Genomic DNA, 11,362 nt, shown 5'->3' with positions numbered 1-11,362 from the left:
GTATCTCGAACAAATATTGTCCTCCTATCCTAACAAACCATACATCAATGAAAGCTTATTTATTCAGCTTTCAGATGATGTATAAATCTCAATTTCGAAAAATTGACCCTTATGACTGGTTTTGTGGTCCAGGGTCACATATATGTATTAAATATTCAGTGAGAGAGAGACAGTTTTTGTAAATGTCATAGTTCACCCAAAAATGAAAATCTCCATGCTTGCTTTCTTCTGTGGAACACAAAAGAAGCTATTTTGAAGAGCTCTGGGGTCCAAACAACATTGTTCCACTAAAGAAAGTCATACAGTGCTGTTCAGATCAGTAAGATTTTTAATGTTTTTAAAGAAGTCTCTTCTGCTCATCAAGGCTGCATTTATTTGATCAAAAATACAGAAAAAACACCAATATTGTGAAATATTATTACAATTTAAAATAACCATTTTCCATTTTAATATACTTTAAAATATAATTTATTCCTGTGATCAAAGCTGTATTTTCAGCATCATTACTTCAGTCTTCTGTGTCACATGATCCTTCAGAAATCATTCTAATATGCTGATTTATTATCAATGTTGAAAACAGGTTGTGCTGCTAAGTATTTTTTTGGAACCTGTGATACTTTTTCCAGGATTCTTTGATGAATAAAAAGTTTATACAAAATCTAAATCTTTTCTAACAATTTACGTAAGTCTTTACTGTCACTTTTTTATCAGATTTCTGAAGGATCATGTGACACTGAAGACTGGGGTAATGATGCTGAAAATACAGCTTTGATCACAGGAATAAATTTTATATTAAAGTATATTAAAATAGAAAACCGTAAATTATAATAATAAAATTGTAATAATATTTCTGTACTGACCCCAAAGTTTGAACGGTAGTGTATATTGTTACAAAATATTTATATTTTAAATAAATGCTGTTTTACTTTTTATTCATCAAAGAATCCTGAAAAAAGTATCACAGGACCCCAACATAAGGGTGAGTAAATGATGACAGAATTTAAATTTTTGGGGAAACTATCCCTTTGCTGTAAAAGATACTCCATTTGAGGGTATATAGTGCATGTTCTTATTGTTTCATGCATGGTTACTAACATCAACCATCTGGTCTACAACAAAATCCTGATTCCAATTAAAAAAAAAGCAAAAAACGTAAATCTGAAGTTTCTTTCAGATAACATGATTTTGATAAAAAACGCATTGACAGGAAATTGTTGCTTTATGCTTTTTAATTTGTGGCTAGAGCCCAAACTCTCATGACACATGAAGTGACTTTGAGTCACTTCCTGACTTCTGTGCATTCCTAGACTCTCCACTCATGTTTTATTTGATCAATTCAAGTTTAATTTCCTTGACTGGTTTCTCTACCTATCAGCCGGGCTTCTGGGAAATGATCAAGTTTGCCTGGATTCAGTATGTCAGCGTCCTGCTCATCTTTCTTTGGGTTTTCCAGCACATTCAAACATTTGTCTTTCAAAACCAGGTTTTACCAACCACCGCAGTAGCGCCGTTTAAACAGCACAGCTCCTGACATTTTTTGTGTTTTTATTTTTTATTGTACAATTATGAGGACCTTCATTTGTTATTGAGGACTTGTGTTTGCTAATGTTTGTCTATATACATAGCTCTCTTTGTTCAGTTCAAGTGCATTCATAAGGAATTCCCACCAGGATGCTTGTGGAATCGCTGCTTTTTCTGGTTTTAAAGTACTTCATGTTCCACCACATACTGCACAAAATATTCTTTGTTGTGTGGAAAGTCTGATAAAAGAAATATTTCAAGTCAAACCTCAAACAAAGCGTGTTTTATAAGCGAGTTAAACTAACTGATAAACTCAGGTTGAATAAAATGGCCTCAGAGAACTCGTGCTGTTTGATTTTTTTTTTAAATCCACAAATACCATGACAAATCCTTGAGGTGTACGTTCAGAAGGACATTTTTCTTAATTACTGATTCCTCACGAGTAACGGTTAAATGCATAATGCTCATCAACACACAGTTGCATTATTATGCTTGATGCTTAATTAGTGCTGTCAGCCACATAGGCAGAAAGGTTTCATAATATTAGCATGGTGTTTTGGTACATGCTTTGAGTTTGGATATTTAATGTTGCCGTTTGACAGCCTATGTTACAATAAATAATGTGATAAACATCATCTGGAAGATTATTGTCAGTAAAAAGAATACAGATGAATTAACTGTCAATAAAATGCTTTTAAACTAACGTTGACTCAAACCAAACAAAAGTGCATCATATGTTTGCTTATGTTTGTCTTGTCTCAGTTGGCTCCACAGATACACATTCAGTATTCTCTGTGCTCTTCTGCTCCACCAATGAGATCAAGCACAGGAAGTTTGGCACAATGGACAGGATTTGGATACAGATGCAATGTTTTCCTGTTTCATTAATTCTTGTGACCGAATGTGCCACATGTAGCTCTTTCTGAATATGTGAATTTATAGATTTAGTTGGTGTATATTCACTTTTTAGGAAATCTCAGATATAGCTAGGTTAGTTAGATAATGTGTGTCTTGTGTAGTATAGTACACATAGTTGCATCACACCTATACGCGTTTTAAATGAGTTTTGTATTATTGATAGCACAATGGAATAGGAGACAAAGCGTCCACTCTGAGAAGTTCATCTCATTTTAGTGTTCTTGAGAGAGCATCTTACAGAAGGCTACTCACTGTGGAGCTCCGCCCACCTGCTGTCAATCACCCTTAAAGACCACGTCTCAAAGCTTTTTTCACATCCAGAGAGGTTACAGCCAGAAACGTGTGTCTTGTGTAGTATAGTACACATAGTTGCATCACACCTATACGCGTTTTAAATGAGTTTTGTATTATTGATAGCACAATGGAATAGGAGACAAAGCGTCCACTCTGAGAAGTTCATCTCATTTTAGTGTTCTTGAGAGAGCATCTTACAGAAGGCTACTCAATGTGGAGCTCCGCCCACCTGCTGTCAATCACCCTTAAAGACCACGTCTCAAAGCTTTTTTTACATCCAGAGAGGTTACAGCCAGAAACGTTGTGTCCCTGAACGCAAACGCACTGCTGAGCAGGAGGTAAGGCACGCTTTAATAGTATGCAGCCTCTCCTACAGACATGCAGTATTACATGAAAATATGTAATTTCGTCAAAGTATTTGTGGAGGGACTCTTAAAATGATCTGTTTGTGACGGGAGTGTTACTTTTTAGACGTTTTAAAGTGGATGGTTGTGAACCTGGAGCAGTCAAGTTTGGGAGTCACGTGTGTCTAATATAACACGTTTATATTCTCTGGCGATGTTAACCGCATCTAAACTTAACAAGAATATTATTTAAGTAATTATATTGTAGAAACACTTGATGGCTCAAAAGATGAATCGCTACAAAGGGTTTGTTGGTTTGCTTGTGACTGATGTCTCACAGTAAATGTCTCCCCGTTCCCTCTGATCGTATACTCATCTATCACACTACATTTCCCACCTGTTTCTCTCGGTCAGGTGTACAACGCTCTTAGCGCGACAGTTCACCAAGTAATGAAAATCCTGTCGTCACAAAGTCCCTCATGATGGTTCTCCAAACCGGTATGATATACTAATTTTTGTAAAAAAAAAAAATAAAATAAAAAGTTTTCGGTAACCATGCAAAAGCTTTATGTGAGAAACAACCCAATTTTAATGTGGCAGATGAGGTTGTGTCTTCTAATGCGCACAAGCGCAAATGGAGACAGTAGCGGTATTAACGTTATTGCATCTGACGCGCGGAAGCCATTGGCACATGCCACTATGTATGAATGGGCGGATCCATCCTGAAGCATCGATACTTTCGATACTGATATTTCTTGCTTTGTCTTGGAAAGTTTTTCATTCATAAATGTAGATGGTTTAAATCTAAACCCAACTTTAACCAGTGGATGAATGAGGTTAAAATTGTGCAAATCTTTAGAATTGGTTAAAAACAAGAAAGCTCTCAAATTGATTTCGTTGTTGGGGCATGTATAAACTAATGTAAAAAGCCCCTTTTGGTTTGTTTTATTTGTTCTATTTATTTCTTTTCTTTTCTTTTCTTTATTATTGGTTTATTGTGATATTGTTTGTCACTGGTTATGCTCAACCTAAGGCTGTTCACGTGTTGTTAGATTATGTGATGTTTATGTACCTTGTTTGTTTGTTGTAAATGGAAGCATAATAATAAAAAATAAAAAAACTTTCGATACTGATGTTGTATCGAAAGGATCGATCCTCTAATAAAAAAATGTATCGACTGTAAAGTGCATTTTTAACCAATAATTTTATTTATTTAGCAAGAAATTTGGTGCATAAAAAAAGCTTTTGAGTGGAAAAATAGACTATGTTAGCGAATAATTGTGTAGGATTGAACTATATAACATACGCAAATGCTGAAAGACCGAACCAATCAATCACAGACAGCGCTCGCTGCTGACGCTTCGCTCACAGAGTGCTGCTTGTTCAAATAGGGCTGCTTTCCCAAAAGCATCAGAAGCAGGCACGTGCACAGACATTTTAAAGGGGTCATATGATGACATATATCAATTTTTCCTTTCTCTTTGGAGTGTTACAAGCTCTTGGTGCATAAAGAAGATCTGTAAAGTTGCAAACACTAAAGTCTCAAAACCAAAGAGATATTCTTTATAAAAGTTAAGAGTTAACCACACCTACCTAAAACGGCTCGTTCTAACACGCCCCCACATGTCTACGTCACGATCTGGGAAGATTTGCATAACGCCTCCCAAATGTTCACGCAAAGAAAGAAGGCATAACTTTTATTCTCACTGTAGTATTGTTGACGCTGCAGCCATGTCCTGAAGACGCTGTGTGCTTCGTTGTGAAAGCGAAACTATTTTATTTGGTCTTAAAGAGGACGATATCCGCTTCTTCATGCCTAGAGCTGATCTGTGCTGGTCGCTGAGGAAATACATCAACTTAGTGCTGTGGATCGCCGGATCGGCTTTCACAGTGGACGAAGCGGAGTCCAGCCCGGGGTCATCACATGTGGTTGCCGCAGGCATCACAATATGGTAAGGGACATAACATTTCCGTCACACGCTTGAAGTATTCGGCCAATCACAACGCACTGGATAGCTGGCCAATCACAGCACACCTCGCTTTTTCAGACCGATGAGCTTTGTAAAAATCAACGCGTTTCAGAAAGGCGGGGCATAGAGGAGAAACAATAATGCACAGTATGTGGAAAATAATGTGTTTTTTGAACCTTAAACCGCATAAACACATTTCAACGCACTGGATAGCTGGCTAATCAGAGCACACCTCGCTTTTCAGACCGATTAGTTTTGTAAAAATCGACGCGTTTCAAAAAGGCGGGGCATAGAGGAGAAACAATATACAGTATGTGGAAAATAATGTGTTTTTTGAACTTTAAACCGCATAAACCCATTTCATTACACCAAATACACAAAATAATGTTCTTTTTAGCAGCATCATATGACCCCTTTAAGGGGCAGGGGCTCAAGTGGAAAAAAGGGCACTTCTCATATTCATTTAAAAAAAATTCTAAACAAAACGTTAAATATAATAGGGGTGTGCAATATTGACAAAAATATATCTCAATATTTTCTGAGATTTTATCTATAACAATAATTAGACGGTATTTTGTTGTGTTATTGTGCTGATATCTTAAGGACTACCGTGGACCGCTGACTCCTAAAGTTTTTAGCTCAGGAACATTAACATGTTGAGTGAACGCACATTGTGTTTTCAGAGGGAAGTTTTCCATTGGTACAGTGTGCATTGCCTTTCTATTTTCGTTTGCATTTCATTTAATATCTGTGCATGTCTGGTCATATGCGGTAGGCCTATTGATTTGATGTGGATAAAGTGATTTCAGTGAACTGGTGAAACATATCTTTAGCTCTACAGGAAAGAGTTTTCTGTGTGTGTAGAGGAGCGTTTATGAAAGCTTTTGTTTTCCTTTGGTTTATTGGATTTTCTTAAAGTTGTGCCAGCTTTAATTCTTTGATTGGAAGTGGTCAGAGCCGTTTTAATTTTGTCCATCTCGCAGATTGATTCATTAGACAACATACTGGTCACCGACTGAAGCTCATTGGAGTCGACCTGTGTTTAATAGCTGAATATCTGATGGAAAATCTTTCCACTGTGGTAGCTGTTAGGTTTGTGACAGAGAAGTGTGAATGAGGTTTACTTTAGTGGACTGTTTTTATCTCTTAGATTTGATTCATGAGGGTCATGTTATTGATATAGCTTTATTTAAATATAAAGGTGGTCGTAACTTAACTTAATTTACTCCCCAAAGCCAATTTTTACTCCCATTTGACTCTTGGCGAGTTCCCCCCCTTTTTTGGTCCTGGTTTAACCTCTTGCTTTGATCAAATATTTCCAGAAGTACTAAATGTGACTTCCCTTGATATTCAGACTCGTTTTAGAGTATTTTAGTAGTTCTTTGGCGTTTAATAGCAATGCCCCAATGTGTTGACCAGTCATCAGGGTTTTTTTTTTCAGTTCATTAAAGTAGAAAACTAAAATTGCAAAGTACAGTTGTATCACTTTAAAAAAAACAACTATAAATCATATTTAATAATGATAGTTTAATCTAAAGTTTATACTTTTTACCAAGCAAAAGGCCTTTTAGTATAATTGTAAAAATGTCCACATTAAGGTTGTGGTACACATGCCTTTTTGCTGTAAAATCTTTACTAATTTTTAGAAAGTAAATGTAAGAAAAGTGTTTGTTACCAAAAAAAAAAATTAGAGCTTTGATCATAAATCTGCACCAAATTGCATACTTCTGCTGAGTTTGAGCCTGAATAAATTTTAAGTGTTTTTCTCTCGAGTATAAGCTTCATATTCTTCAATATCATACTATAAGCAGGGTTGGGCAAAGATACATCAAAATGTATTTTAAAATTAAATAACAAATACTTCTACAAGGGAGCAAGAAATTTCTTTGTAAACCTTCCATCAATTGGCCTGTTTGATCTATTCCTCACCATTACACTGACTCAGTTGATTAAGCAACCAATGTTTGATAGCAACAGCTTTTCTCTGCCTGAGTCATGCAATAAATCTGACATGCAACCAGTTAATAGATCAAATATTCACATATCCCTGTGATCTCCCAGATGAAGGTTAGTTTTAAAGTAACCAACAGTTTAATGTTTAACAGTTCGCGAATGACTCCATTATATCCTCCTAATATAGTTACTTGGTGTTTGGTAATGAAGGGCCTACTTTGCATCAGAAACACTGACTCAATGACAAACAAGTCATTCATAATGGCACCTGTATTCATAGCAACTAGTTTCTAACTAATTAATCATTTCATTGTTAATCATAAATATAATAATATATTATATGCCAGGCAGTCATTCATTCAATGGTATGCAAAATCATGATCCTACTAAACAGCTACTTCAATTAGGCTACAATATTCAGCAATCAAATATGTATTAATCAATCACTGGACACCTATTTGGAAGTTGAAAACAAGCATTTTAGCATTAGTATTTTGTATTTCAAATACATATTTTAAATACATGTATCTGAAATACTGCCCATCCCTGACTATAAGAGCCACAAAACCCTGATGAATCAAATTTGATACTCATCAATCAATCAATCAATCAATCAATCACATATGCAAACTTTTAACCTAAATGTTCAAAAAACCTTGCATTTCTCTGCCTATTATTTCCTATGTCAAGCTTTACAGGGTTAAAGCCATTATAAGTAATCCTTTAAAACTAGAATATTATTTTGTCACATAAAAATGCCAGTACATGAAACAGTTATTAAAGTATGAATGTGCTTGCTTTTGCAGGTGAATAAAGTTGACAGTATGCTGCGGTGGAGAGTGTCGAAGCCCACGGTGCTGAGTCTTTTGCTAATTCAGGCTGTTGCAGTGGTGCTTCTGTACGGATGGTACAGCCGTCCACCGTCTCAAAACACCTCTCCGTCCGAGGGCAAGGTGCATGTGCTGCTGCTGTCATCTTGGAGGTCTGGCTCATCATTCCTGGGCCAGGTGTTTAACCAGCATCCGGAGGTCTTTTACCTGATGGAGCCAGGCTGGCACGTGTGGATGTCTATAAAGCAAGCCGGTGCACGTAGCTTGCGAATGGCGGTGCGCGATATGATTCGCAGCGTCTTTCAGTGCGACATGTCGGTGATGGACGCTTACATCCCCCAGCCACGCAACGTCTCCAGTCTCTTCATGTGGAGCCACAGCCACGCGCTCTGCTCTCCACCCGCTTGTTTTCTCACAGCTCGCAACGAGATTAGCAAAGAGCAAGAATGCAAGCAGCACTGCGACTCGCAGGGTTTGAAGCTTGCGGAGGCAGCGTGTCGGACTTACAGCCATGTGGTGTTAAAAGAGGTGCGCTTCTTCGAGTTGGAGTCGCTGTACCCGCTACTGCAGGACCCCACTCTGGATCTGCGCATCATCCATCTAGTTCGTGACCCACGAGCGGTGCTTCGTTCCCGAGAGAAGTCGGCCTACGCCCTGGTGCAAGATAGCGCCATAGTGCTCGAACAGGCGAGCCTTCCGGAAAAGGATAAGCCGTACAAGGTCTTGCAGGAGATTTGCCGCAGTCATGTTCGCATTTATGAGACGGCCATGTTAAAGCCGCCCGATTTCCTACGGGGACGCTACAAAATGATACGTTACGAGGATCTAGCGCGTAACACTGTGGCCGAGATCGAAGCCATGTACGAGTTTGTGGGGCTGGAGATGACCGAAACTTTGCAGGAGTGGATCTACCGCATCACCCATGGGAAGGGCAAGGGAACGAAGAACGATGCCTTCAAGATCACCTCGCGAAATGCAGAGGACGTCTCCTTGGCTTGGCGAACCACCTTACCGTTTGAAAAAGTCCAGCGCATCCAGGATGTTTGCAAAAGAGCCATGACTCTGCTTGGATATAAATCAGTGGATAGTGAGAAAGAGCAAAAGCTGCTGTATTTAGACCTGCTGACGCCACATGAACTCAATCAGTTCAGCTGGCTGCCTTCTAAAAGCACTTCCGCTAAAGTATAGAGACGCTCCAGTGATCAAAAGCATAAAGACCAAAGAACGGTGTGGCGTTTGTCCATCGGTTTTGTTCTCCTTCACTTCATACAAAAGTATGGACTGTCCAACACAGTGTCCTAGTGACCAGCAGAGAATGGGACGTTCCTCTGTCAAACGGGACACTAGAGCAATGAAGCGCTGTCCTCTTCTTAACCCAACACTGGATGCAATAATTAACTTCAAGATGTATTTATTGACAAAGAAACTATCTCCTTCACTTCATACAAAAGTATGGACTGTCCAACACAGTGTCCTAGTGACCAGCAGAGAATGGGACGTTCCTCTGTCAAACGGGACACTAGAGCAATGAAGCGCTGTCCTCTTCTTAACCCAACACTGGATGCTGTTTTTGAAGAAATCGTGGTCCAATAATTAACTTCAAGATGTATTTATTGACAAAGAAACTGTGTTTTTTTGTTTTTGTTTACAGAAAGAATTTTCATTTCAATTTGACGTTGTAGATGCAGGTTGAATCGGAACTATAACAGGGCTGTGTGTTTCTTGTATAAGTGTCACATAAAAATGCCATTCAGCTATCTACAGATTTACACCGACTTTGAATGCATAAAGCTGAATATCAACATCATTGTGAATAAAGTAGTTCCTGCTCCTGGAGACCCACTGTCTCGCAGAGTTTAGCTACACCTAATCAAACACACCTGAAGCAGCTCATCAAGCTCTTCAGGATCGCTTGAAAAACTCCACTTTTAGACATGCACTTCTCCTCGGGGGAATCCCCGCTGCCATTTTGAAGTGCGTTCCACTTCGTGAAGTGGACGAGGGAAGTTTATATGGACAGACCCTCGACCTTTTTCGTTGTGAAAGCGAAACTACTTTGTTTGGTCTTCCAAAAGTGTACGATATCGCTTCGTCATGCTTAGAGCTGATCCGTGCTAGTCACTGAGGAAATACTTCAACTTCTCACTGTCGATCGCCGGATCGGCTTTCACCGTGTACGAAGCGGAGTCCAGCCCGGGGTCGTCACATGTGGTTGCCGCAGGCATCACAGTATGTGAGGGGCGTAACATTTCCGTCACACGCCTGAGGTATTCGGCCAATCACAACGCATTGGATAGCTGGCCAATCAGAGCACACCTTGCTTTTCAGACCGATGAGCTTTGTAAAAATCGACGCGTTTCAAAAAGGCGGGGCATAGAGGAGAAACAATAATGTACAGTATGTGGAAAATAATGTGTTTTTTGAACCTTAAACCGCATAAACACATTTCATTACACCAAATACAGAAAATAATGTTCTTTTTAGCAACATCATATGACCCCTTTAACCATAAATTGAACAAATGAAAAAAGACACCCAACCAACAATGGATAAATATGGGTGAAAGAGGCAAAAAATAATGCAGAAATTTAAAGAAAATAAAAGGATCCAATTGAAAATAATAGAATCGCCAACAATTATACAACGAATGAAAATAATAAAATTATTTTATAATCGCGACTACAGTTGTGTCATTTCAACCAAAATTAAATAATTAACAGGATTCAAGTTGTGCTCTATGGGTGTGTGTATATTAGAAAAACCCTGGGCAAATTACTAGCAAAAAATCTTAGATTTCCAAGTGCACAATCATGTTCAATTAATTGAGTATGAAAATTATGGGAATGTTCTAATACTGACTTTTTAATGAAGACATTTAGGTGAACAGCCTACAGTTGGGTTAGCTATATTACTTGGTTAAAAGATTGTTTATTATTTTAATATTTATTGCACATAAGGGCCAAAAGTGTTGTTGCTATCATTTTATAGACCAAGAGAGGCCTTTGCATTACAGGGGGACATACTTGAGTTACTTAATTATACTTCCATGTAAAACAAGTGAGAAAATACACGCCTATTCATGAGACTCTATTATAGAGTTTCACTTAGAATGTGAATTAATCTTGTTTTGAGGATATTTAGATATTGTACTGGAAAACAAAGCAAAGATCCTCATTTTAAAAACACCAGTTTGTCTATCTCTACCAAACTGTTTGAGCAAGAGTGTGCTCTTGCAAGTTCAATGTTAGCCAAGGTAGTTGTAAGAGTATAAACTTAGGTAGGTTAATGTTCTGATTGTTTACATATGAGGAAATAGTTAATTATCTCATCCATGTGTTTATTTGCTCTTAAATGCGTAAATATTTAAATATTTGAGTACTTTTGAAATGAGATGATTGGAGGAATTACGTTTGATGGGTTGGGCTCTTCAAATTCTTTTATGTTTATCTAACTAAAAGTGCTTTTTAAAAGATTACATGCTCAACAAAGCTTTGAAAAGTGAAAATGTATATATTAATTAGAGAGTGATATT

The 11,362-nt window shown here is 37.9% G+C and overlaps 2 protein-coding genes across 2 annotated transcripts in view; both read left to right on the top strand.

Moving 5' to 3' along the window:
- The window catches only part of LOC107740241 (transmembrane protein 231), a 5,103-nt gene extending 2,932 nt beyond the window's left edge, over positions 1 to 2,171 (top strand). The window contains exon 7 of the mRNA XM_016552599.1: positions 1,369 to 2,171. Within this exon, the coding sequence (XP_016408085.1) occupies positions 1,369 to 1,531 (163 nt within the window). The 3' untranslated portion in view covers positions 1,532 to 2,171. The remainder of the gene's footprint in view (positions 1 to 1,368) is intronic.
- An 852-nt stretch (positions 2,172 to 3,023) lies between these two features.
- On the top strand, positions 3,024 to 9,205 carry LOC107740250 (carbohydrate sulfotransferase 6-like). The gene is made up of 2 exons (XM_016552610.1): positions 3,024 to 3,071; positions 7,807 to 9,205. Exon 2 carries the CDS (start codon positions 7,825 to 7,827, stop codon positions 9,016 to 9,018), a length of 1,194 nt encoding a protein of 397 aa, XP_016408096.1. The 5' UTR covers positions 3,024 to 3,071; positions 7,807 to 7,824; the 3' UTR covers positions 9,019 to 9,205.
- The last annotated feature ends 2,157 nt before the right edge of the window (positions 9,206 to 11,362 follow it).

The sequence above is a fragment of the Sinocyclocheilus rhinocerous genome, unplaced genomic scaffold (assembly GCF_001515625.1).
Source record: "Sinocyclocheilus rhinocerous isolate Xijiao unplaced genomic scaffold, SAMN03320098_v1.1 scaffold1366, whole genome shotgun sequence".
In the NCBI taxonomy this organism is placed as follows: Eukaryota; Metazoa; Chordata; class Actinopteri; order Cypriniformes; family Cyprinidae; genus Sinocyclocheilus; species Sinocyclocheilus rhinocerous.
Note: the sequence above shows the minus strand (reverse complement) of the source record. Positions and strands in the feature narration are given on the sequence as shown.